The sequence below is a fragment of the Oreochromis niloticus genome, linkage group LG23 (assembly GCF_001858045.2).
Source record: "Oreochromis niloticus isolate F11D_XX linkage group LG23, O_niloticus_UMD_NMBU, whole genome shotgun sequence".
Classification (NCBI taxonomy): Eukaryota; Metazoa; Chordata; class Actinopteri; order Cichliformes; family Cichlidae; genus Oreochromis; species Oreochromis niloticus.
In genome coordinates, this window is record NC_031986.2 from 34763156 (window position 1) to 34790917 (window position 27762).

At 44.3% G+C, this 27762-nt stretch overlaps 3 protein-coding genes across 6 annotated transcripts; 1 reads left to right on the forward strand and 2 right to left on the reverse strand.

Moving 5' to 3' along the window:
* Nucleotides 1-1016: 1016 nt before the first annotated feature.
* On the reverse strand, nucleotides 1017-11911 carry tmem59l (transmembrane protein 59-like). The gene is made up of 8 exons (XM_003451361.5): nucleotides 11602-11911; nucleotides 10549-10654; nucleotides 9780-9874; nucleotides 9468-9620; nucleotides 4594-4699; nucleotides 4382-4496; nucleotides 3736-3853; nucleotides 1017-2766 (listed from the first exon to the last, which is right to left on the reverse strand). The coding sequence occupies exons 1-8, from the start codon at nucleotides 11764-11766 to the stop codon at nucleotides 2608-2610; spliced, it is 1017 nt and encodes a 338-aa protein (XP_003451409.1). The 5' UTR covers nucleotides 11767-11911; the 3' UTR covers nucleotides 1017-2607.
* A 168-nt stretch (nucleotides 11912-12079) lies between these two features.
* Nucleotides 12080-23884, forward strand: crlf1b (cytokine receptor-like factor 1b). 4 transcript variants are annotated; one of them, XM_025903007.1, is made up of 10 exons: nucleotides 12080-13571; nucleotides 14822-14908; nucleotides 15061-15251; nucleotides 16166-16444; nucleotides 17561-17690; nucleotides 17851-18023; nucleotides 20066-20223; nucleotides 21025-21193; nucleotides 22266-22447; nucleotides 23200-23884. In XM_025903007.1, exons 3-10 carry the CDS (start codon nucleotides 15206-15208, stop codon nucleotides 23221-23223), a joined length of 1161 nt encoding a protein of 386 aa, XP_025758792.1. In that variant the 5' UTR covers nucleotides 12080-13571; nucleotides 14822-14908; nucleotides 15061-15205; the 3' UTR covers nucleotides 23224-23884. The 4 variants fall into 4 exon arrangements, with proteins under 4 accessions (XP_025758792.1, XP_005478784.1, XP_005478782.1 ...); XM_005478727.4 differs by lacking the exon at nucleotides 14822-14908; XM_005478725.4 differs by lacking the exons at nucleotides 14822-14908; nucleotides 15061-15251.
* rex1bd (required for excision 1-B domain containing) lies at nucleotides 23680-27726 on the reverse strand. Its single transcript, XM_003451302.5, has 5 exons — nucleotides 27583-27726; nucleotides 26645-26727; nucleotides 26283-26487; nucleotides 24233-24321; nucleotides 23680-24063 (listed from the first exon to the last, which is right to left on the reverse strand). The coding sequence occupies exons 1-5, from the start codon at nucleotides 27583-27585 to the stop codon at nucleotides 23991-23993; spliced, it is 453 nt and encodes a 150-aa protein (XP_003451350.1). The 5' UTR covers nucleotides 27586-27726; the 3' UTR covers nucleotides 23680-23990.
* Between the last annotated feature and the right edge of the window lie 36 nt (nucleotides 27727-27762).

The window sequence follows — 27762 nt, forward strand, 5'->3', positions numbered from 1 at the left end:
ACGGAGGCTCCACCTCACGGCTGACACCACAGCACCACAGCTGGAGACTAGTGGAGGCAGCAGTATTAGGCAGGTGGAAATAATGACCGCTATATAGTGAGTGTGGTTTTTACGCACTGGGGCTGAGAATGGGCTCACTGATCAGTAAAGTCATAATAATAAAAAAAATATATATTACAAAACACCTCTAACATTTTTAAATACTACAGGGAAAGTTTAAAGTCATAATTTAATAAAATATAGTTGTTATTGACTCTTGTGCTATGATACACTCTCTTAAAAAATATATATTTAAAAATAATCATTTGATATTAAACAAACTAATGACAAAATAACAAAATGATTAGTCAATTAATTTTCCTGTTTGTTGGAAACTGAAAACAAATTATTTACTAGATTAATTACTTACTAGTCATAATTTACTTAAATAAGCTTATGATACTTATCAGTATCATAAGCTTATTTAAAAATGTTATTAGTGTGACTGAATAATGAATTCAGATGGGCTGCCTGTCTTGGCCGTATAAAAGTGAATAACAACATTTCAGCCTGATGAGCTTTTTGCCCACACCCTGGGACCCGCTCTGTTCAGGCTGGGGGACACATGTGAGTGATGTTCATGTGCTCATTTACTTTGTTTGGGTGCTTCTGAAATAATCTTTGCAGTGTGTCCAGCTGTGGCTCGGAAGTTAGATGAGGTTGGACGGTTGGTGGTTCGATCCCCGGCTCCTCCAGTCTGCACGTTGAACCCCTAATGGTCCCCAGAGCACCCACTGGACTGCGTGTGTGACGTCACGGTTAAAGTGCTTAAAGGCTTAGAATAAAACACTGTATGAATGTGATTTCAGTGTAGTGTTATATAAGTACCGGACCATTTGCCATTAATCTTCTGCTCTCTATGCTACCGTTAAGCCTGATATTATTTCTGTCTTTACGAGCTTCACACACACGCTGACACAAACACGCACGAGTGCACGCTTTGTCTGAGGTTTTCTTTAGAAATGAAAAAATCACGCTTACCATGAAAACACTTTATTTCATCATGTTGTATCGTTTCATTGAAAATTAACAGACCAGTAAAAAGGAAACAATACAGTTTGAAATTCATCTTGACGTTCCTTGCGGCATACCTCCGGCACAGATATCGATCGGATGGCTTTTTTAAAAATTATCATTAAGAGTCCTTCTTGTATATCATGAGGATATTGTCATTCGTTATTACGCATTCTATTCAAGGTTTACAGTAATATGAACACAAAAAATCACAAGTCTACAGTAGAGTTGTGCCGTAGTGGCGAGCGGTTAAGATAAACTATCAAAGAATCACTTGCATGCACGGTTTTTTGTCTACATAGCCTGGATTAAAAGAGAGCGCTACAGGACATCTAAAGCACTGAGAGGAAAACAGAAAATCTTCTCTAAGACTGCGACTGTGCTCAATAACAAAGGTCTGTGTTAAAAGCTTTGCATTACACACTGTTACAGAGGGAATCCTTCGGTATGTGCTCCTAGGACATACAAAATAGTCAGCTATTAGAAAGCACATATAACAGCTAAGAAGTCTTGAAGTGATAGAAGAGCAATAACAGAATAATTATCATCATAATAATAACAATAGCATTATTAATAATATAGCAACAGGTGTGATCTGTCTTTGTGTGTCTCTCTCTAGCTGATGTTACAGTATTTTACATACAGACTAATTACATTTGCATGATGACTGAACTGTACATGGTACTGCAAAAACACTAACGGGTAACTCACGTTGATGACTCGGAATATAACGAGGAGAAAATAAATTAAGGTCGAATTTTTTGCTCATTTTTAAAGACGGCGTCCGGTTTAAGATTTAATTGTGTGAAAAGACAAAGATCCAGAAAACACGCAGGACTGAGGCGACGAGAGACGCCGACGTGCTGTTTTTGTACCTCCGAACTCGGCGAGGGTCACTCACCTGAGAACCGTTTCATGCTGTCGAGAGCGAAGACGCGAATCTCAATTTCGAGGCCATTTCTGCACAGATCACGGTGCTGACTGAGCGAACGGATCATAAACTGCGAGGAATTACTCTCACCTTTCATTCATCTTCCTTTCCTCTCAGAGCTTTTTTCCCCTTTGCTGTGAGCAAGCCACTAATTAATCCAAACTCTCTGAGAACGAAGGAAATTGAATCTAAGATGAAGCTCCGCGTTTGTCTTCTTGTCCACGCTTGACGAATGACACGAGCACTCTCGGCTGCGGTCCGTCCTCTCTGCTTGTCTCGCGCGTGGCTCGGAGACGAGAGCCGGGACTCATCAATAAGCAATGAGCAGGCTAACCATTAGGGAACGACCTCGCTTGACGAAACCTGGATTGTACAAGGTAATGAAATGCATGACAGGTGTAGCTGACACAGAAAAAACCCAACTGACTGACACGAGCTAGATGTTTGTGTGAGATCACTTTAAAAGATGGAGGGTGCCATGCTCTTAAGAATATGTTTTTTTAAAATTCTGCTGATGGAGTAAGCATCGTGATGTGTTTCTTTCACCCCACCCCTCTTCTCTGACGAGCCTCAGAGTTTAGTCACCCGCTGAAACGAGACAGCCGCTCTCCCGCCGCTCCATCCTAAACGCACGTTTTGTTCAAGTCGACCTTCACCGGCAGCGGCCCGGCTTCCTGGCTCTCCTCCGACTGCTTTACGGTGACGGCGATGACAGGACTCAGGTGGTACGGGTTGACCTTGTGGGTGTTTTCCAGAAACTCTTTATCTCCGTTGATACTCAGCTAAAAAGACACAAAGAATTTTTTTTTAAAAAAGCCTAAGAGTAATAGTTCACCTACAGCACAAAATACCATACGGCGTGGATAAACTGACAGTTCTAGGAAAGCGTTTGTGTACTGCTGTGATTTAAAAGTTCCTTTTTCTAAAGGGAAGAGAAGGCACACGTCTGAGGTTTGACAGGAGCTGACAGCTTCAGTGATGGAAAGAGTAGATTTCTACCTGTATCCTGTTTTTTTTCATGGATTTTTACCGCACACGTTTTGAGGATCCAGGACAAAAGACCTGACAAACACACATCTGTGTATTCCCAGTTTATCAGAGTCAAATATATAAAAATTCTTCAAAGTCTAAGTTGGTAATGCTGCGATTATCTAATGTTTGAAACATTCCCTTTTCTTTAAAGCTTTCTGAGAAGACTGAAGAACTCGTCACGACGTACGTCCTCCACTGCATTCACAGCATGTTTACATACGCCACAGCAGCTTCTATTTACTCATAATTACAACTTGTGTAAACTATCAACAGATAAATAAATCAAATAAAACTCGTGTGTGTGTGGCTGAGATATGTTCAGTAACAAAGCAAAGTGAGACACCGGAGTGCACAAAACATGCGTGTGATGATCCAGCTGCAGCCTGGTAGCATGTTTTAAGGCTGTGACAGGCTGCAGATGAAGTGCACCTCACTAACGACTAACGGATTGGATGAGCAGAAAGGGAAGACCAGGAGAAGGCATGCTAGCTGCTGTGGATGGGAAATGCTGATAAGAATCAGATATCAAAGCAATGTTTATGCCGCCTTCCTGGAATGAAATCCAGACTCAGATAGAAGTGGGCTGTTGTTTGGTTTGCGTTACTTTAAAGGTGTCCTTAAGGAGCTCCAAGATTAGAAAACACAGGTGCACTGCCCACCCAGGCAGAGCAGGTGAATTCATGATTTAACGTTGAGTCATTTCTTTTCCAAATGTGTACCTGTGTCTTGATGTGCTGCTCCGGTGCGGTAACGAGGCTGGCACAGCTGAGCCACAGCATGACCATGATAGACAGGAAGAGACAAGCAGCTAAAATCCACCGCGGAAGGCCTGAACGTCTGCAGAAGGAAGCGGGGGAGCAGGGGAGGGCGTGAGAATGAGGTGGGCCAGAAAGACCGAGAAGCTCGCCAAATTATAAATAAATGCACTGCAGATGTTTTATAGCCTTAAATAGCATCTCGTTAATGCAATTAAGGTTCAAAGTCAAAGAATCAGAGAGGTGTTTTTCTGCATGTTGTAACTCATTTAGTGAAAGAATCACTTTATTTGATTCTCTGTGGTTCTAAATGGCGTTTTATGAGTTTTGCAAACAGGATGAACTTGATCTGTTCAGCTGTCTTTGTCAGTTAGGACGTCAGTGTAAGGTCGGGCGGTTAAATGTGTCCACTGCCAAACACTGCACGATACTGCAGCTCTGTTAGCTGTGTTAGATTAGCTTCATCAAACAGGTTTCAAGTGTCTTTAGGTTCATTTTCACGCTGGCTCCAAGGAGCACTTGTGTAAAAGCAATTTCAATTTATGAGAAACACTCTGCTTAAATCATTTAATTGGTGATTTTCCACAGTGTGACTGTTTGTTCAGCTAACCTGGACATGCAGCCGAGGAAGTCGTGCTCAGATGCGGGGTCCTCCGCGTGCTGGACGGCGTGTTTCCCTTTAGCTGCAGCTTTGGGAGTTCCCTTCTCCCCGTGTCCCCTCGCACCTGACACACAGTTAAAAAAGTGGACACCAGTTCTAGCTGAAACAACTAATGGTGGGATATTGCAGAAGCATGGATGTGCAGAGCATTTTGGTCTAACCGTGGGGCCTCTGGGTGTGAGAGTGGACCTGAGGCCAGGGTTTGTCTGCCACGCTGGATCGAGGAGCCTGCAGCTCGGGCAGAGAGTACTCCATCTCTGGCTGGCTCTGAGGAGAGGAAAACGGCATCAGAGGAGCTCCAAATAAGAATAAGTGATGAGAAAAGTCAGAGCAAACACATAGAAACCCCACAGAAGGCATCCAGCTGATTCTACGTCACCTTCAGGTCACGATCATAGCGAAAACCTTTAACATTCAGTTAACCTTTGCGTAAATTCTGACTTTGGACACAAAACACCTGCTTCTCTTTTCTCTCCTTCACACAAAGATTTGAGATTCTCACCCACAGACAGCCCTGGAGCTGGAGCTGATGATTCAAATTTGTATTCAAGAACATTTCAGCCCTTTAAGACCCGTCTGTGAGGGTGCAGTCTACAAACGCTCACCCTATTAATCTCACGGGTCCCCGTGAGTTTCTCAGCATAATGACAGAGTCTTTCCGGACTCTGAATCTTTCTCCTCTGTTCAGTAAAAGTTCGGTTATTCGTACTTCAGCATTTAACATCGTGTGAAACCAACGCTGTCATTATCATTCGTTTTTTCAAGCATGCTCAGTTTCCTTTTCTCTCAGACACTGAAATAAGTTCACTAAAGCTCCTTTTAGTGGGACACCATCTCTGAAAAACATCTTTTTAAACCCACATAGAGCCTGCTGTTACCATTTGCACTGTTGTGTGTTTCATTACGTGCGCGATGTTTTCGGTTCCCCTGGAGAACTCATTAAAAGAGGATTTTGCCTCCCTACTGCTGACCCTCCCTCCACTCTAACAGCAGCTGTAGTCAGTTGTAACGATACTATTGCTGGCCTCAGCAACAGCACACTCTCACAGACCTACTAACAGCACAACACATCCCCGTGGAGTGTCCTCTTCCCCGTTATTCATCCATTCGGACACTCAATGGGATCAACGGGATCTGAAACCTCTTACGGTGTCTGACACTATAATCGAGGATCATTCTCACTTTATTCTTTACTTCGTTTTGGAAATGAGTGATCTGCTAACTTGGTGAGTGATATCAGTCACGTGACCAGAGCAGCAAAGCACTGCGATGCACTGCAGTCACTCTGGAAACTGAGTTTAGTTCTCACTCATGTTTAATACTCACAGACGTGCACCGTGGTGCTTTCTGACGGCGTGCACCGAAACCACGTGCACAACCACTTTACATTTTCTGGAAAAAGCAGGGTAGAAGTGAGAGCGAGGTTTTCACCTGCTGCAGACTGAAATGCTCGAGCTGATCTGCATCTGTCCCGCACTATGAGAGCGAGGGCAAAGGCTACTCGAGCTTACTGCCTTTCTTGTCTGACTTTGACCTTGGACCTGTTACTGCTGCTTTGAATATGATTTTTAAACAATTTAATAACAGCATGAAAACGATCATATCAAGGTAATGCATACATTTCTACGCAAGTTTAAGGTACGTTTAGAAAGAACAATCTGGTATATTAGGGTGAGGAGATGATTTATCCAGGAGGGATATTTCAGGCATGTCTAACTGGAGGGAAGCCTCGGGACACACGTAGAACAAAGTGGAGAGATTAAATCTGTTGGCCGGCTTGGGAACGCCTCAGTGTTCCCCCAGATGAGCTAGAGGAGGTCTGGGTTTCTCTGCTTTGACCAATGAGTTTCAGTTTCTTCCTTCTGGATGCCAAAGTTCAGAACAGCACAGCTTTGTTTCTGGAAAACAAAGCAGCCATCACGCAGATATCATACGTATGATTTATTTATTATGTTGCAGACAATGTCTTGTATTTTCATGGGGTTTGTGGGGTTTACATGTTCTCGTTTCGCTTGTGGGGGTGTCCTCCACGACGTGTTTGTCAGATAAACTGGTCGTAGCTGTGGATCTGAGAGTGTGTGTGGCTGTTTATCTCGCCCTGTCCAGGGTGTACCTCACATATTCAGTCTTCCTGGTTTGTGGCCAAGAGTATTTCGCCGTGCCTATGCAGGAACATGCACTAACATATGCATACGGGGGGGCTATCGTGCTACCCTTTCGAAGGACAAAAACGTAACCCCCCCCACCATCCAGCCCACAGTCCTGATCAATCAACATCAAGAAGGGATCCAAGTTAAACTGTGATGTCCTTGTCGTCCACACCCTCGCTCCCTGCAGCAGCTCTGCATCCAGCACACATGTCGCTTGTGTCCGTGCTTATGTCGGTTCACCAATATCGATAATTCTAGCAAAATACCTGTGAGTCAGACTTCCTCCAAACGCTGCTGTGTCACCACTTCTTTGCGTTCTGTTCAGGCGTTTTCTTTACAATTCATTTGGGCAGAATGACTAATGCAGGAAGAAATGGAGCAGCACCCTCTCTTTGTGCATTCACAGTACACAGAGTTCAATTTGTTTGTTAACAAAAACCACGGCTCAGCTGGAAGAGGCGCTTAATCGATCCACTTTGTTTCAAACGCTCTTCTCCCGCCACCTCATCGAGGGCTGAACTGTCAAAACAACAAGGTGGTGGTGAGAAGGGATTAAAGGGGTCTGCTTTGCAAGTCTTTCTTTAAAATTATTCAGCAGGAATAACTGAGAATCGTATACTGTCTGGTTCCCGTGAGCCTCCTGCTTGTTTTTATGATGCTTGCTCATATTATTATCCTCACAGCATGGTGTCAGGCAAAGACACACATACAGTAAGCTCTCTGCATACAGTCAGCCTGTAATGGACAGCCATGCCATTTGTATTTCAGGCAACAGCGGTTTATTCCCCCCTCCTCTCTGCTGTCCCGATCCTTAGCCCGACTTTTTCTGTTGTTTCAACACTCGGGGAGTCAATCTGTCGAGTTGGTGGCGGTTCGCCAGCTGCCCACTAAACACAGGCCTGATAGTTTTCTCACTGCCTCTCAGAGCCTGCTGGTTTCCCCCTGCTGCTCCAGTCTGCGTGTCGCTGCCATAAAGAGCAAACATCCATCACCGAGTCCAAAAGAAATGTCGGTAATTTCATATTCTGCGCTTGCTCCATCGCCATATATGAGGTTGAGAATTACAGCCCAGCGTGCACACACATTTTTATACCTAATAGTGAATTTCAGCATAACAGACAGCTCTGTGTTATACAGAAGCCTTTGTGTGCATGCGTTAGAGTGCATAAATACTATCATTTCCCACGGAAGCCTTTAATTATGTAGCTATAACTGCCATTGAAGTCACTTATACAAACGGGAAAACACTTGGGAGAGATGGTTTTTGATTTTGGAGGATCTGGTTGAGCAGTCGGTGGTTAAACAGAGCCAATCTTATTTTAGCTTTAATGTAGAGGTGGTTTACTGTGTTGGCTTTAACAAAAAAAGATCACCACCAACATCTGAATTTACTCTTTTCAATAACAGAAAACGCGACGAATGCTGAATCTGATTCCACTCTGCATCTAAAGACGCACGGTGATGGAAAGCAGAGAGGTTTTTTCCAAGTCGCCCAAGGTCACCAGACACACATGACCTCAGCTGTCAGTGCAGAAACGTCTGCATCAGCACCACAGTGGAAGCAGCACTTTCACTTTTTCACTGTTCTTCGGCGTAGTCTGTTCTGTTTAATCTTGCAGTGAGTTTCCATCGCGAGGTGAGTTCAACAGCTGGTCATCAAATATGCATGGCAGCGAGGGGAAGTGACATCATTTAAAAGGAAATTTATAAACAATTAAAGTGCTGTGAGGGAAAAAAAAACCATCCAGCTCTCTGAATTCAGCCACCTTTCCTCCTCCCCGCTGTGTGCCCTTGTTCACTCAACCTTCACAGATGCACTGACTCTAAAATGAGCTGTGAGATCGGCTCTCGCTGGCCCAGGCTGTACACAGTGTATACCAGAGGATACATTTCACAGTCCTAACGGGAAGGAAGCAGAGGTGAGCTCATCCAGTAATCTATAAGGGCTCGCTGGCTTGCTTTAACCTCCAATTAAAAACATATGAGGTGTAAAATCGCTGTAAGTACGCATTTTATATTTCTCCAACACCGGTGGGCAACAGACCCTGCATGAACGAATATATCCTGAACATACTGTGCAGATACTGTGTACATGCAAATGAAAATATTCTGTGTTTCCAGTCATGTGGTGTGAAATTTGTAGAACAGACTGAAGATCTGACCGAAGCAAAAAACAGGATTCCATCTTTTTGGTGGTTTGTCTTAATTCGTTTTGAATGCCGGGTAAGAAAAGTGGCGTAAATGCTCACACTGCTGTTTTTCTTTACAGGTGACACGTTCAGGGCATAACTGAAACGTAAAACAAACGTTCCTAACAGCCAGCCGGTGATGACGCGTGTTGCCGTGGGATCGATGACCTCAGTAAACATTTTCCTGCATTGCTACTGCAGTCAGATCCAACCCGCAGTTATATCCTTAAAACACGACATCATTCTTTTATATACAGCCTATGGGAGGGGTGTCCAACATAAGGTCCAGGGCCTGAATCGACCCAGCGAAGACACCATCCGGCTCAATTGGTTGGCTTTGTGAATTTATGTGAAGGACATAAATTTTGGACTTTACACAAGTTTTACAGCTTTTCCTGCTGATGAAGAGCTCCCCCTGTGGCCACTCACAATGGACCGAGGTAATTAAATTACAGATTAAACACATTTACTTCTTTACAGTTTAAGCCCAAAGAGTCGTCAGCGTTTCTGATGAAATTGCTTCTCTGTCTTACATTAAGGAATCTCACTGTGGAGTAAAACTTGTTTACACTGACAGAAATTGGAGTTTCACTGGCCCGGCCAACATATCAAAGCTGTATGTGGCCCACAGTCTAAAATGAGTTTGACATCCCTGCTCTATGGTGTTCCCCATCTCCCAGTGCCAGCTGGTCCTACCTGGAAAACCACAACCTTGCCGTCGTCAGCCTGCAGGTAGAAGGTCCAGGTGGAGGAAATGAAACTCTGGGCGGAGCTGACAATGTCATTGCACCAGCTGGACACGGCTTCCATCACAGAGGGCGGCTTTGGGCGGAGAGTCATGGCCTTCAGCTGCAGGAGAAAGAGCAGGACGGCATTAAGGGTGGTCTCCTGTGCTTCAGCATGTGTACGCACTTGTGTTTAATGTGCTTACACATGCCAAGTTTAAACTGACACCTATAAGTTGTGTGTGTCTGGGTGCACCTATCGAGCGCAAAGTGCTCTTCTCACCTTCCTTCTCTTGATCTCAGGTTCGGAAGGCTGACTGGCACAGCCGGTGCTGCAGGCCTCCTGCTCCAGCAGCTTAATATATGCCTCCTGGCATGCTGTAGAGAGAGAGAGGGTGCAGTAGTGAAGTATGACAGAATATATAAAAAAGGAAAAGAGCAAAAGGAGGTTGACAGCGCAGATGAAGGAGTGAGAAGAGAAAGAATGAGCACAAAAGGGAAGTCAGCAGAGAAGAAATAAAACAGGTGAGGGCAGAAAGAACAGACACAACAGAGACGACTCGCTCCACAATGCTGTTACTGAAGCAGGAGGAACCGGGGCATCTGCTGTCTGGACAGCAAATCACATCATTGATTTTCAATACAGCAGTTCAAACAGGGAGAACAGCCTGAAACCCCCCACCCTGACAAAAACGAGACTGCCAGCTTTCAGGAAACACTGCAGTGTTTACCAGAGCTTTGATGTTGCTCTCCAGATTTTATTTTCAACGATTACGAAAACACCAAAGTCGAGATAAAAGAACCATTGTGCTTCGTACGGATTTTGACCCTTGTGACCTCTCTTCAGGATTCTTTCTTTTTTCCATCTGATTTACAATTAACACTGAAGAAAATGCAAAAATAGATAGATAGATAGATAGATAGATAGATAGATAGATAGATAGATAGATAGATAGATAGATAGATAGATAGATAGATAGATAGGGCTCAGCTGCTTCAGCTGAACCCAGTCAAACCAACAGCCCAATGGACAGCTTGACACACTGACTCACCTCCCTGACACTCCTCCCTGCTGGTATTAAAGCCAGCGTTGCCATTGACAAACTGGCAGATGGAGTAGAGGCGACAGCCGCGGTGACAGGCATTCATTATGGAGTCCTAGCAGTCAGACAGACAGAAGGGGGGGTTCAAAATTAGAGATGTCTCCTGTAGTCTTGGATAAACTCCAGATAACCTTGTTAGGAGCTGTGACATAGATGGGTCGTGGCATTCGTAATGACACGGTGCAGCTGTAATATTATGGCCTGACATAAACAGTTTATAAGACGCGTTTAGATGCTGCCAGAGAAAGCCGATGGTAATTAGCGAGCTCCATGAAAACTTTTGCAGGATACTGGTTGTGAGAGGAGGATGCACATTGCTGCATTCTCCTCTCACCACGCTCTTAATGCAAATAAAGATACAGCGTCCTCTGGTGGTCTCGCTGGGAACAGACGAGACAAAGAGGTTTTTGGCCGGTTTATTACAGCCTTGAGATTTTCATCATCTTTACTGCGTTTCCGCGCTGAATAGGAGGGAGGAGAAAGGCTGTTTAACCCAAAGCGCGAAGGTGAATGCGTACACGGCATGTCTGGAGTCGCTGTTCTGTGTGATGGACGCAGAGCTTTGGATCGCAGATTTCAAACCGGGTGTTTGCAGCTCTGCCCCCTGCCGCCCTGCAGGGTGTCTGAACCACACCTGAAGGCAGCAGAGGAGGAGAGGGGAGGAGGGGGGGAGACAAACACCCGAGACATGAAATCTGTAATCCACGGAAACTCACAAACCCCACGGTCTCAGCCTGCCGCCCTCCGGTGTGGCCTTGTCTTCGTAAACCGGTCCACAAACAGCGGATCCGAGTGGGTCACTGACGCAGTTCACGTCTCGACTGGCCTTTAAGATGCACACAGAAATCAGCTGCATCCATTTTCGGCCTAAGTGCGCCGAAGCGTCCCGGAGGCCCTCGCTCGGACCTAAACACGTTCACTGCGGGTTATCGTGAGCTCTGGCTCCCGCGTTAGTCTGCGCTGCGCGCCGCAGCGGGATGGAGCCTGCCGGGGACCACTTACTTTAGCGGGGCTTTTGTTTCTGATGGTGAGCGCGCACTGCTTCTTGCAGTAATTGATGTCGCCCAGCTGGTCGTCAAACACATCGGAGGACGCTGCAGCGAGTCCAGCGAGGAGCACGGAGAGCAGGGCCGAGAGCGCGCACATCCTGCCGCCGAGCCGAAGCATGCCAGATCCCGGAGAGAGCCTCGGAGAGTCGCTTTATGGCGCCGCTGCTGCTGCGGATGCTGCTGCTGCCTCAGCCCGGGTCCCGTCTGCCGCTCCGCTGATCTGCCTCTGCCCGTGGCGTCACGCGCATCATCATCATCATCATCACGCACGCGCCGGCCCCCCTCAAACAGCCTACTCGATCCGCAGAGCAGCCTTTGCTGCAGTGCATAAACGAGCAGCGGAGAGGAGGACCTGACCCACACCTGAGACCTCACAGAGACACAACACGCAACTCACGGTCACGCCTGTTAGAAGGACGGTTCACTGCTGGGTTACCTGAAAAAAGGGGATCGTGAAAAAGTTTAACCGATGCTAGTTATAGGAGTGCTGTACAGAGTATATGTAGCATAACATAACACAACATAACATAAAATAATATAACATAATGTAACGTAGTATAACATAACATAATATAATGCAACATAGTATAATATAATACAATATAATAACCTATAACTGTGAGTATTTGTGAGCATTTGTATCTGAGAGTATCAATATGTTTCTGAGAGTATTTGTGAGTATCTGACAGTATCTGTAAGTATTTGAGAGTATCCGTGAGTATCTGAGAGTATGTGTGAGTATCTGAGAGTATCTGAGCTAACTGTGTGTAAGCTCTTAATGAAACAGAGTGTTTTGGATCCTCCTCTGTCTCTGACTGTCCACCACTCGTTTCTGCTTTGGGTGGATATCTGTGGGCGAGTGTCCTTTTTTATTCTTAATATTTCTAACCACTCTCTGGACCCTCTGATGCTGATGCTGTGAGGACATCGACCTGAGCAGCGCTCCATTTTCTATGTAAAAACTTAAGCAGAGCCTCCCCTGCAAATTATCTTTTACAGTTTTTCTTTCGTGTTTGGAAGAACATGTGATGCAGTTTTTATTCTGCATTGTTCTTCCTGTCATCTCATTAGGGCCCATTCTGTGTGAATGCAGGGGCGATATTTTAAATCCATTTTTCCATCGGTAAAAATATCTTTGGTGCAGATGTTTTAAAATGTGTTTTGTGAAATAACATCTAGATTAGGCGAGGTTACAACTGTATGCCTCCCACTCTTCAGTATAGAACAGATTCACTCAGAGGTGAGAGCATTACATCCATGTGGTGAAAGACTGCAGCCCAAATATTATTAAAAACACAAAATACAGTATGTACCTGCTCTCGCACATTACATCTAATAAACTGTAATAACTTAACATAAGTTGTTTCCACAGGTGTAAAAAACAAAAACCCACAGCTTTTGCATTCAGTGGGGTTGTGTTAATTAAATCTGCTGTGAGAGAACAGGGAGATCGATACTTGGACTGATGACTGATTGATGATTGGTTTCCTTATTTTTACATGCGAATATTTCTTTTTAAAAAAACATTTAGTATCACATGACTTTAACTTCCATCACTAACTAACAGATGAGGATAACGCCTCGCCTAACACTGACAGGAAATGACGTATTGTGATAGGCGTGGTGGTGTCAGGAAAGGTGAGATTTTCAAAACTGACAGTTGTCACCGCCTGACCTGAAGCATCTCTGCATAGGAACAATGGCAGCAGTGTGTGTGTGTGTGTGTGTGTGTGTGTCTGTCTGTGGGGGGGCGGAGCGTGAGGGTTGCAGTCAGAGGAGGGATCCTCTCTCACGGAGTGCAGCTGCGCAGTTCCTCCTCCGGCTTCAGCTCCTGGAGCTGCGACCGGACAACAGCAGAGAGAAGCATGATTCCCATCGTGTTGGTGCTCCTCCTGGTTCCACGCGTGTTGTTCTCCTCGACACGTGAGTAACACCGAACTTTCGGTAACTTCAGGTAAAGCTACGTCACCTCGATCCTGTCTAAAAAAGATGAGAGTGCAGAGCTGCGCTCGAAGCAAGAGAACAAGTTTTTTACCTCACCTGTAAAAATTATTATTTTTAATCACAACGATTATAAAGATTAAACTTTGGTATCTCAGAACTATCTGCAAAATAACTTTATTTAAACTTTATTAATGCAGTAAATGTGTCTGTGTCTGATATCTGACAGTCAGTGAGGTAATATGAAGAAGATCATAGAGGAAATCTTATCTATGAGTTTGTACTTGCTTTATGGCAAAATTGATACCAGATAATTGCATACAGCACCGTGCAAAAGTCTTGAGCCACTCCTCATTTCCCTTTCATGCATTTTTATATACTGTAATGTATGCTCGAGTGCTCTTGAGCAATATTTCTCCAGCTTTCTGAAGGTCTTTCAAAGTGTTTCTTTGGACATTGGCTGCTTTTTCACTCATGTTCGGTCCTTTCTTCAGACCTGACCATTTTGTTTGTTTGTTAACACTGGCCACTGAATCATGCGAGCATGAAAAAGGCATCTAACCCAAGGGATGAACAATGGGATGTTGTGCCTACATATAACAGAAAACTTCGCAAAGAACTAGTTTTAACTGATGTCTTTAGGCTTTTTGTCACTAGCTGCAAAAACACATCATTAGTTCCCATTCCTTTAGTTAAAAAAAACATCAAAATAACACAGTCTGACGGCATAAACTACTGTTTTTGCGCCAACATGGCTTTCACCAAGCCTCATCAGAAATGGTCTCAGTTTAAGGTTGGCTAAGAAGCAAGAGAAACGGGGAGGAAAGGCTGAGGTGTTCCAGGTTAACCAAGAAGTGGACTGGAAACCAGTGGCCAGAGGTCCGATGGAGCGATGAATCCAAATTTGACATGTTTGGTTCAGATCCTCGGAGTGTCCCTCAACAAAGCAGGAGATCTGTTCCTGAAGAAATGATAAGAGAGCTCGCCAAAGAGACTTGTGCTGTGTGGATTAATGTTGTATGTTCGTGTGTGTTTGCACATGTTTCCAATTTTCCTAGCAAAATATAAAGAAATGAGGGCTGGCTCAAGACTTTTACACAGCACTGTATATCTACCATGTACATCACATTTGCACACACCTTCACGTTGTCTGTCATTAATCGCTTTGTGACATCAAAGCTCAGCGTACTTCTAAAAAACCCCAAATTCTTTCCTGATTGAGCGTTTTGCAGTGAAACACACCCACACGCGGTCAAGAGGTGCGCCATAACAAGGATAGACCGAAAACAGTGTTCCACATGCTCTGTGACGCAGCTGAGGTGTGCAGTTAGAACAGTATTCATTTTTCATATTATCACAGATATATTGTTTACTGCGCTCATAATTAGCACTGTGTTTAATTCCCTCTCACCGAGGGCCGAGGATGAGAAGTGCTGTGCTCTTCCTCAAACATTTTCTCTTTACATTACAGATTAAAACACTGAAGTGAAACATATGTTAGAAAGCTTATCCGCCGCCCACCTGCAGCACGGCTCATAAAACTCTACACATTAACTCAAATATCTGTGAATAAGGAGCCCAGTGGTGCCATTCAAACACAGAGAGGAGGACTTCTCATGGGCATCAATCACAGGGGCAAACCTCACGCCTCAGAGGGTCGCGGTATGTAAAAGCACTCAAGGGTTTCACCAGTAAACCGGGGTGACCTCAACACTGATCCTAGCGGGGCTCCATAAATCCGCTTCATTACTGGGTCATAAATATGTGCTGAGAGGCTGCTGCTTCCCACACACACACACACACACACACACGTGTCGGTTATTCATATCTTGTGGGGACATCTAATTGACATAATGCTTGTAACCCCGTCACTAAAACCACATTTTGAGTCTCAAAATGCCTTCAAACTAGTGGGAACCGGGATTTTGGTCCCCACAAGTATAGCAAACTTCCCATTTTTGGTCCCCACAAAGATATGAATACACACTCGCGCACACACACGTTTTCCCACGGCTGGCCAAAAAATTTCGCCTCTAATGATTTCTTGTTATAAGTGCTGCGGTTTCACCTCGGGCTCTGCTGTCGGTTTGAGAAACACTCAGACAAACAGCCGCCGAGCGCTGATGTGTGATGCTGCTGAAGAAAGCGCAGTTAATTATGGTTAAACGATGACTGGGGGGAAGCTACAAACCTCAAATTTAAATGTAGTCCTGCGAGGAAAGAGAACATTAGCAAGTTTACAGGATTTTTCACCTCTGAGGAACGTTCTGGTTAAATAATTTCACATTCATGTATAGCCGGGGAAGAGAGAGGGGGTGTTCTAAAACCCGTCAATACAGGATGTATTATAGGAGCTTTTTATTGGTCAGGCATAAATGTGAGGATCTTCTGGTTTTGTGGGTTTTTGTAGATAATCTTAAACAACTTTAGATTCTGCGTATTCTGTCACATTCAGTAATTAGAGCATAATTAGACTTTGAGAACTTGATTATGACAGGACTTGATTATCACATGAAGCCTTCATACTGGTTTTGGCTTAAGAGGTTTTTATGTGTCCGTGTGTCTCCAACACCCAGATGTGGCGGTGATCTCCCCTCAGGACCCCTTTCTGCTGATTGGCTCCAGTCTAACGGCCACGTGCACGCTGAGTCCCGAGCTCGGCGTGCACGCCAGCACTTTATACTGGACGCTGAACGGAGCGCGCGTGTCCAGCAGCGCCTACAGTGTGGTGTCCCCCAGCGTCCTCAGCGTCACCCTTCACGGCCTCAGTGGATCCCAGCAACGGTCCGGAGACAACCTGGTGTGCCACGGAGCGGACGGACACGTCCTGGCTGGATCCTGCCTTTACGTGGGCAGTAAGTGGAGGGTGAACACCGACTCTGCAGATGACATTATAAATGAGCGCACTTCAGAATTACATGATCAGCTTTATTAGCTCAGTATTAATTTTGCAGAACTGCAATCACTGCAGAATAAACTCACTAACTCTGAACAGGCGACGTGAACCAGGAGATGTAACTCCTGTGTCGTCCTGTAGGGGGCACGATTCAAAGAATTCAGCTGTTATTATTCAGTCTGCCTAATCAGAAATCTTCATTTGTGCAAGTTATAATAAGAATCATACTAATCATAGTTATTTTTATTAAAGTGACACTACAGGTTAATATAATTCTCATTATTGCATTAATGTGCTGATGAAGAAAATATTTTTTGTGATATCACTCAGCAGATTAATTAGGCTGTGTTTAAAAGAGGCAGAAATTATTATACTCATACACATACACAATATTTACATTATGAAAGTATAGTCATATATTTTCCATAATAGATCATTTTATGGGAACGAAGCCTATTTAATACTGAGAGGGAAGATTAGGAGATGGTCCAAAAACAAAGCAAAGGGATTCAGGTTGTAATAAACATTCACTCTGACATGAATTTGAAAAACTTGCTTATATGTAAATAAGAATTTATCACTTTGGTCAGAATATCCTGAGAGACGTAACTCATAAAATCCAAATTATATAAAACATTTAAAAAAGCACGTTTGTGTAAAAGTTTCAGTTAGGGTTAGGAAGTGAGGTGTCAGTACTCGAGTAAAGTCGGACGTTCGATGTGGTAAATCTGTAACTTTCTCAGAGATTTCTGATCGGAACATTTTAACATTAACTGAGTTGATTTCAAAGTTAAATGATTTCCAGCTGAACTTTTTCTGGACAAAATTCTTTTTTTTTTTAAAGAAACCTCGATTAAAACCACATGAAGCATCAGATGGCTCACACTGGCTGTGTGTGTGATTAGTGCTCTCTTACTCTTTGTTCCTTCTTGATTATAATCTTTATGTCTGTCTGTGCTTTTTTTTCATGCAGTATCTTTAAGGCGACATTAGTGTTTGTTTTTTATTTTATTTATTTTAATAAGTTGACACCAGTCTTCTTCTTCTTCTGTTTTCTGCTCCGTTTTGTCTCCAGTGCCTCCCGAGAAGCCCGTCAATCTAACTTGTTGGTCCCGAAACACGAAGGACTTGAGCTGCCGCTGGAGCCTGGGTGGGCAGGGCGAGACCCACGTCCCGACCAAATACACCCTCAAGTACAAACTGAGGTGAGTGCCTCCAGACCCGCTGTCGCAGCTTACAGGTGATTACCTCATCCCGCCGCCCTCAGGTAGACTGGAGAGTTCACTCCGAGGATGCAAACGCCTAAAAACACCGTCTGCCTCTGCGGCGGCAAACACCAGATTCAGTCTCTGTTCTTGTGTCCAGATGGCACGGCAAAGAGAAGGAGTGTGAAAATTACAGCACAGGAAACGAGCGTTACTCCTGCTACATCCCCCGCAACATCGCCCTCTTCACTCCGTACGAGATCTGGGTGGAAGCAACCAATCAGCTGGGCTCTGCTACCTCTGACATCACCACCCTGGACATCCTCGATGTAGGTGAGTGAGAGACGTTTATCTAACGTTAACAGAGGGTTTCAGTTCAGCTTTCCTATTACGTTTGTCTGCAGAGCTCCAGCGTGTGGCTCTAAGACAAACTGTCATGTTGTAAAAGTTAACCTTAGCAGATGCCCCTCATGTGACGGCTTCACAGGTTCCTGGAATTTAAATTGTGGCGTTATGATTAGTGCAGCCCTCATCTGCTTGCACAGGCCTCCGGTAAACTGTCGCATTTCATAAAGCAGCCTTTGTTTTTTGGAACTCAGCATCCTCTCTCCGTGAATCCTCATTGGATGCTGAGGAACAGAAAGCGTGGAGGCTGTGAGTGGGCTGGAGGCGAAGGAGGAGCGCCGCCGTGTGTGATGCGTTGCACTGCCAGAATACCAGAAACAATGAGTTCTGCCGGCTCAGTTTCCCTCTTCATCCTGAGCCGAACAAAGAGACACGTCAGCCGACACACAGTGAGCGATGTCTCAAGCGGAAGGTTACAAATAGGAAGCATTTTTAACGAGTGTTCCCTCTCGTGCTGCCATCCTCTTTGTCTTCATCTTCCTCCCTTTCAAAGCACTGGAGCCACTTTGTTTTATTTCTGACTGACTGAGGGGACGACGTGCTCTCACAGGAGCTACAGACTAACCTAAACTGAAGCGCACACGCTAAATGAACAGCACCAGGTTTTTAATTTATCATTTTAATAGCATTTAACTATTAAAATGATAAATTAGGAACCTCTGAACATGACAGCAAGTAGTCTTCCTATAACGTGGTATCACTTTGAAATTGTCCTAATCACACACGTTTTTATAATCAGCTGGTCCAAAAAATCTTACCAGGGTACACGTTAATGACTCATTCGCACTAGAGTAAAAAAAAGCATGGAAACCTACCTGTGATTAGTAAAAATCTCTGGTTATAGGCAACTAGTTGCAGGTTGTAGTCTTTCTGACAGAGGTGTGCAGGTTTGCAGATAAGTGCTGTGTAACTGGAGACAGATGCCAAAACGTGACAGTGAATGAATAATGAGCACGACTCTTTGAAGTAGGGAGTCGACTCCACTGGTCACCAGCTGGTTGTGCTCTGGTTATTTTCCTGTTTGAAAGCAAAGCTGCAAAAGCTCACTGTCCTGCAGAAACCACATCACTGTTTGTGGAGGAATTTCTGAATTTCTCAGATCTCAGATGGGAATTTCTGCGTCTGTAAACAGCAGCAAATTTAGGCGATTATTTTGGTATGATTTTCTCTGATTAAATGGAAAGCGGCATCTCCGGAGGTTTCTTCCTGGTAAAAGGGAGTTTTTCCTTCCCACCGTCTCCAAGTCTTTGCTCACAGGGGTTCATCTGATTGTCTTGAGGCGACTGGTGTGATTTGGAAACAAAAATGAATCTGAGTTGCTCCATTTTAACACAATTTTTCATGTAAATGCCAGTTTGAGCAGACTGAATCTTGCACACCATCACAGTCATTTTATTTAAGCTGTGGTCGTAAACTGTTGTTTTCTCCAGTGCAAGAATGGCTTCTTTCATTTTGGGTTATTACTGCAGAAAAAATAAAGGCAAATGATGTTGAAACCTACTGTTTCTGACAGGCAGCCAATCGGAAGAAGGCTGGCTGAAAAGGAGAGGTATGTCTCAGAGAGAGGATGACGTGAGGTCCTGCACCAGGTCCTGCTATCAGATAAATTAGGATTAGTATGAACACAAGCTTGCTGCAATGGAGTCCAAAGATATAAATATGAAGTTGGATAATATTTAGTCCCCATTAAATATTTATTTGCACTGCTTTTCCTTCCACATGACAGGTATTTATTTAGTTCATCTGTACTGTGGAAATTCCCTGTGAAGCTTCAGCTCTTGCTTTGATCGTGTGGTAAAGCAGACCAAGGATGAGGCCAAATATAGTAAATACTCGCAAGAGTGTTAATGATTTAAGAAGCAGCCTCCAAGTAGTTTCATACTTTTCATCTCTTACTGGTCGTCCCCGCCCTGTTGGACTTTACACCTGCTGCATGCAAACCCTTTAACAGATGTCCCTTGTGTGTGCAGTGACCACAGACCCTCCCGCCAACGTCCAGGTCAATCGCGTCGGCGATCTCGAGGACCAGCTGACGGTCCGCTGGGCCAGCCCCCCCGAGCTCAAGGACATCCTGTTTCAGGCCAAATATCAGATACGCTACCGACTGGAGGACAGCGCTGACTGGAAGGTGGTCCACACACTTTCTCTGTAGCTGCTGTGGAAACGTGTGAGCAATGATGAACGTGAAGCTTCTTGCTTCACTGTAAAACAAATCTTCTCCTTGCTGTCCTTAGTGATTTATAGCTTCTAAGTGTTGAAGCTTGGTTTTGATCCAAAAGTGCACCAAATGTTCCTCCTTAAACTCTCTTTGATGTTTTCTAACCAAAGCTCCTCACTGTTTCTCTGCATTGTATGTTTCTCTGTTGAATGAGAAGATTAAGCAAACACAGTAATATTTATTGAATACGAAGTCACCAGTATCCAGAGATTCAGGATGAAAGCAGAGCAAACAAAAGTTTCAGACGCTAAAAATAATATGGGGAGGCGTTCAGAACTAAGACCGTGAAATTAAAAATGATTAATTAACTTTATATAAGAGGCAGTCAGGAGAAAATAGCAGAGCCAAAATCACATCGTTATCTCCTGTTGAAGGAGTGTGCAGCGTGCTTCTTGGTACAGCTGCAGTTTTCAGGTACAGTTGGTGAATTTGTCTCAGGTCTTCTGTGGATTTGAGATCAGGGCTTGTACCATGTGCTGCAGGACTGATCATGTATGACTCTAGCCTTAAGTTTAAGCTCAGTGTCATGTTGCAGAATGGATCCGAGCACTTTCAGGTCAGAAGTCCTCATTTTCATTTGCACCAAAGCAGGGAGAAATGGATTCACAGTGGTTTATCACCAAAAGGCATTTATGGCCTTTCTGCTTTTCCTCCACAAGCTGTCAAAACTGTCTCCTTACAAACTCTGTTTCTTTCCTACCCCTCCGTCAGTTGGTGGACGATGTCGGCAATCTGACATCGTGCCGCCTCGCAGGCCTCCTGCCTGGGACCGTCTATTTTGTCCAGGTGAGGTGCAACCCAGTGGGCATCTTTGGCTCGAGGAAGGCCGGCATTTGGAGCGACTGGAGCCATCCGACCGCCGCCTCCACGCCCAGCAGTGGTACGAACTTGAAATACAGTAGACGCCGTCTCCAACTAAAAGCTATCAGCCTGGATGTAGCAAACATTCATCACTAAAGTCCTTCCTGTCCCTGACCGTCTCTTTGCTTAAATGGCCTTTAAATGCTTCCCAAGCGTCTGTGATGCCCACAAATCTTGACCGTTCTTTCCGTTCTCTCCAATAATCAACCTTTCATTGCCAATTAAAAGCCAAAAAAAGAACAATGTGTCCTCCTTCTCGATCCAACATCCTGAACAAGGAGATTCAAACCGCATGTGGCCTAAAAGGAACCAAACATCAATAGGCTACGTACCTTGATAGGGATCTCCAGACGGAGGATTAGAGGGAACTGCGGAGAGCCGCGGGGACGTTTGATAGATTTTTGTCGTCGGCTTCAAACATTGATCAAGTTAAAAAGCGGCATGTCTGTCAGCGGCACACACAGGGCCTATAAAGCCTGAGTGGAAGCAGGTTTGGGAGCTGGAGGAGCAGATAATGAGTTACATAGGTTATGTGGTCATTACTTCCCAGGGGGAGGAAGTCGTTATCGGGCTCTGTTGTTTGCAATAAAGAATTGATGGTGGCAGACGACAACAGCCCTCTCCCAGAAACTGAGTGTCGCTTCCACAAACACACGGCGTCACAATGAAACTAAAGTTCTGTTTGGATTTTCGGTTTTGCAGTGTTTGTTTTTATCACGCAATCAGACAGATTAGGAGCAAAACGATGGAAAGTGTATTTTAAAGTCTTTGATTGCAAGGAGAAAAAATAGGAATCGAAGCTTTTGTCTGCAGCAACGACCGTTTTGAACGAGTTTTCCCGCCTGTGAGAGTCAACCCTTCCGAAGGCAGCGTCTCAATTCAACCCTGCTCCGTTTGATTGTCTAATAAAGACCTGAAAAGAACTCCAAACTTATACGAATCATCCCAAATATTCAAAGAGCAGTCGGGTCAGGAACATGCTTCATTTTCTTTAATACATAACTTCTTCTGATATTTAAAAAGTCACACCTGTGCTCACACTGCACCTGCACATCTTCTCGCTTCCTTTGTCTCCCCCCGTCTCCTCCCAGAGCAGCTGCAGAGCGGCTCGTGCGATCCTAAGAGCGGCGAGCAGAACTCCACGCTGCGGCGGGAACTCAAGCAGTTCTTCGGCTGGGTCCGCAAGCACGCCTACGGCTGCGGCGGCATGTCGATGAAACTGTACGATCAGTGGAGGGTGTGGCTGCAGAAATCGCAGAAAACGCGCAAGCAGGTAGGTAAGCGCGAGCCGCCGCGCCCCGAGCTGAATTTCTGACCCTGCCTTTGCTTCATCATATGGTCGGCATCTTTGCAAACACAAAGGGGAAGGATTTCTCTTGAACTTGCTCTGTGAAGTTTCAGTCTGTACTTTATGATCGGGTAAAATGTGCGGTTTAGACTTTACAGGCCCAGAGGTGGAAGCATGAAAGTAGACACGCTCTCAGTCGAGCACTCTGATTTTATTACATATTTAATGAGTGGACTTCTGATCTTCATCTGATGGCCACAACAAAGAGAAATGAACACGTAAATGTAATTAACAGCCTTCAGTAATGTGTTCCTTTTGTGTTTTGTTTTCTCTTGGCGCGAGCGTTCCCCTTTCACAGAAATAACTCAGCCCAAATGGCACGCAGAGCCTCCAGATCTGCTGTTTGTGTGAGTGTCTGTGAGGAGTTCACGTCCTCTGACGCTCAGTCCTTGAACTTGAAGAAACCTTCGGTCTACCTGACTTGATTAGCTCAGAGGTGCCTGGATTTTTTCTGTGCTTTATAGGGGACGAGCTGTAGTCTGAATAATGTCTTTGTCCGCAAAGTGTGACAGCTTCCCATTGATTACCTCGAGAGAAAGGCAACGAGAGGCAACACGGTGAATAAGAACGAGGAGAAAAGCGGCAGTCACACGGAGAAATGTGACGATTAGTGGAGGTGGCTTTTTTTTTCCTAGCTGAATTATCCCAGTAAGAACCATCTGCTTTTGTCTTTTCAGATTCTGCAAGAAGATAATTCATAGCACAGAAACTCGGCTTGACTGTGGCGTTTAATTCAAGATGCACATCGAGAAACCCTGACGGATGACTGGTCCACAGGGTCCCCGCAGCGTGAGAGGTCCAACTCCCGCCCGAGGGACGCTGCAGAGGCTGTGCGCTCACACACTCTTGATTTTAAAAGGCCCGGGTGGGAGATAACCGAGACAAAGCAGCCTTTCATTCAGTCTGTCTGCTAGATCTGTTAGCAATAACAAAAACTATTAACGCCTTCAAAAACTGCAAATTTATACTCGAAAAAAGTTCAAACTGCTTTGTATTTAACTGAATGTAAGATAAACACGTCTCTGGAAGGGAAAGTTTGCGGCATGTCACCAGATCAGCTCAAATGTCGTTTAGCTTATTGCACATTTAAGTGAATATTTTATCTGTTTTTACTGTGCGTGATGTAAAGTGTACTGGTTATTAGTTAACAGCAAAACTTGTCTTGTAAAGTGTCTTTATTTAAAAATACAATCCAAACAAAGAGAGCGTCTCCAAACCGATCACACCTTCTGAATATTTTATATACACATTTCATTACGGCGCCAGCAGAGTTCTTTCTTTGAGCGCTGAAGTAACACAAACGCATGCCTGCAGACAAACACTCACGCAGGATGGATGTTAAAGGCCCTCCGGGAGGAATAAGACTGCAGCGGCGAGCAGGGTGGAGCCGGGGGGAGGGGGAGGGGAGGGGATCGATAAGTGCAGCTCATAGTGTCCGAGACAGAGGCTACCTCCTGGGAGCGAGCTGTCAGTCGCACTCCTCTGAGTCATACTTGAAGTCCTGCATGATCTCACTCAGAGCCTCTTTGTTCTGGATGATCCTGAGCGAGGAAGCAACACACACACACACACACACTTTTATTTGTGCTGGTTTGATATGGAACAGTTACAAAGATTATCGGATCAATTAGAAGAAGAAATGAGCCTCTCAGCAGCGAGCTGATGGGAAGCGAGCACAGTAAACTGAGGGGCTGTAATGGCAGCTCTTACTTATGCTTGATCTCCTGAATCTGTTCTTGACAGCTCTGGTCTTCCGGCTGATCCTGGGCCTGCTGCTTGGCCAGCTGCAGCTTAGCCGTCTGTTGAGAGGGCACATCAGATAAGATTTATGCAAACCACTCATCAGCAGAGGATGGAGGAAAGGCGGATGATTAACCCGGAGATAATGGGAGCTTTATAACATTACTGGAAGAAAGGGAGCTGAATTATAGAGGAATGTAAACCTTTATACAAAAGAACAAAGCAGCATCTCTGAACACCAGATGTACCGAAGTCTGTGAGAATGTGGGAAGCACTGAGGTGGTCAAACTGTCCAACACTCTGTAATACTGCCCGTGACTAAGGGCATAATTTTCCCTGTAATTAAAAGGAACTTCAATGTTTCATATTTCAAATGACAGTAAAATTATATTTATCCACAAATACATGCAGGTAGGCACACTAGAATAAGGAAACACAGATCTATAGTGTTTAAATCATTTTAATAGTGCATGACTTCAGGTATTTTACAGGAAAGGAGACAAATTATTCTGCAAATGATTTTAAGTATGGTGTCATTCAAAATTAACTTAGCCTTTTCTCCTTCGTTATAGGTCACATTATGGTATTTATTTTGCTGTAAGCTGGTAAGAAAGCACAGTTCTTATGATTTATAGTGGTATAACAAAACGATCATTTAATAAGCAAACATCCAGCCTAGACATCAACATTTTTAATAATAATAAAGGTTTAAAAAAGGTCAAGAGGCTCATTACTGTGGCTCAAACTGGTGGAGGTGAAGCTTCGCGATCAGCTACAGCAGGCTGCATCTGCACAGCTGTCAATCAAAGCAGCCACGCCCCTAACTTAAATCACCATGGTAACATTATTATGGAGGGGTTCTTGTGCTGGGCATTTTATCCCGGGATGAAGGATGTGATACTAAAGCTTACCTGCTGGTCACTTTGAATGACTGGTGGAGGCTAATGGATGGCAGCTCACTGCTGGATTTCATCCCAGCAAATTAGGCTTGTGTTTGTGGTGCTGTGCCTTTTTTTGAAGCACTTTAACTCCTAGCAGATGATACTGTTTACTTTTAATACAATTTTAATACAAAGTAAGTCAAAAAAAGTGTGTCCTCCAGTTTTGACGGTGATGGAAATATGCATCCACAGGCCGACTGCTGGCACCACCGTGTGGTGACCATCTCCACGTCTTCACAGCAAGTGTTGAGAAACACCAGTGACCTGATCATTCCTCCTTTTCAAATCAACTCTTAGCATAGAGAGTGTATATGTGTGTGAGAGGTGGACAGGGGAAAAAAATGATGATAAATCAACCTCAAAAGATCCAGGTCTCAAATATGAAATCTCAAATATATCCCTCCAGAAGCTTTTCTCACAGCTTTACTCCATCGGTGATGTAAACTGGAGGATTTATAACAAACTGCTGCCCTACAAATGATTTCTGACACTCAACATGATGGTGGGGAAATCTGCTTTCTGCTGAAGAACGATTAGGAAATTATTTTCATTTAAAGCAAAAACTCTGCCTCCTTGTGGTGAATCAGTAGAATTGCATCCAGTTTTGGAAAAAGTTCTGAAACATTATCTGTCAGGTACGGTTTAACACCACATTATTAAACAACACAAATTCCTCTTTGACAACTGCTCAACTTTTCTGGCCAGTCATTTATAATCTTCTTTAATCTATATATTTATAGTTTTAAATCGTTTTAGATGTTCTGAACGAGTGCGAACACTGTGTGTGTCTTTGTGTTCACAGCAGGTACTATAAGGCATGCTGTCGGGGGCTTGCTAAAGTAAAATACATATTTATGTTTAACAAATGGTCAAAAGTGAGTGGAAAGTGCTGCTTATGGCAAGAAAAATAACACAGCCTTGTTGCCTTTACTGTGATCGTCTTTACTGGCATCCATAATTTCTTTCCAAAGGCCCATTCAGGAAAACCCTCTGCACCACACAGACATATATTATATTTTAGACTCCGCTCGACTTTGCCTCGGTCTAAAAAGTGACCCATGCAGAAAGTGTTTACATACCAGTTCAAGTTTCTCCTTCTCTTTGTTCTGCAATTTCTCAATGTGCTCGGAGAGGTCTGGTCTGTCAAACTCGTCGTGCAGCCTGCCCTTGATCTCCAGCACTTCCTTAGAGATGCCGCAGAAAGCCTGCGTTATCTCATGGACCAGCTGCCTGTAGTGGTCGAAGTCATAATGGGGCCCTGTCCTCAAGTAGGCCTCGTGTCCCCTGGAAAACATTCAGCAGCCATCACAAAAACAACAGAGGGGGGAAAAAAAACGCAACGAGTCATTTAATACAGATTCCTCTTGTTTGTGTACATGATGTGATCACTGGAGACAGGACTATGTGTGTTTAACAGCATTATCATGAGATTCAAACGTACTCTTCAAAGAGCCGGTAGGTTTCGACCCGCTCGGACTGAAGATGATAAAATCTCTGGATCAGGGCTTTAAAGTCTGAAGGCACCTGGAGAAACGAGACAGGTCACCAAAATGAAAATATATTAAAACATCAGGTTGCGGGAGACTCACTGGATGTATTTTTAATCACACTGAAGTCAGACTGGATTACAAATCTGAAGCTACAGTTTCTCATTGCAACATTTCAGGTGACCCAGAATCCTTCCTTAGTTATGCAGCAATAGGTGTAGCCTGCTGGGGGATTCCCATGATCAACTGAGTGTTTCTTCTTCACTTACTGTGTATTTATACACATCTTTGCATTGAATCATTAGTTATTTTTAATCTCTGGCTCTCTTCTATAACTTGTCTTCCGTCCTGTCCGGTCACGTCAGATGGCCGCCCCTTCCTGAGCCTGGTTCTGCCGGAGGTTTCTTCCTGTTAAAAGGGGTTCTTCCCTTCCCCCTGTCACCAAGTCCTTGCTCATAGGGGGTCAACTCATTCGCGTCATTCAACACGCATTCGTGTAACTAACATATTTAAATCATGACCACTCAACATGGTATAAATACCAAATAACAAAAGTTTAGTTTTTCTCACAAAGACCGATGGAAAGCTTGAATTTTAACTAATATCTTGGCTGTTTTAAATACTCAGAAATATGTCACATGAAAAAAAAGATCAAGATTACTGACCCAGTTTTGAACGAAGTCATGTTGCTGTTTTTTTCTGTTAATGGTTTCTACCGGAGCGAACTAAACAGAGAAAGTCCTGTTTCATTGTCTGACTCAGACAGCAGCGTGAATGCTTCAGCATCACCAGCTGGAGGTTCCCTACTTACCATTAGCTTGGTTAGCTTAGCACATGTGTTAGCTTTAGAGTTGGGCTTTTGCGAAGTTAAACTGTGAAATAAGAAACTCACCATGGCTGTAACACACCCGGGATGACTCTCCACTTTTTATAATGGCACCATGTTTACAGTTTGTAAGCCCAACACGCCGCTTTCCTCCTGTATGTGAATCAGCAATCTGACCCGGAAATGAAGAAGACGTGGTTGTAAATCGTTGGTTTTCAAAATAAAAGCATTTAAACGCGTCGGTTT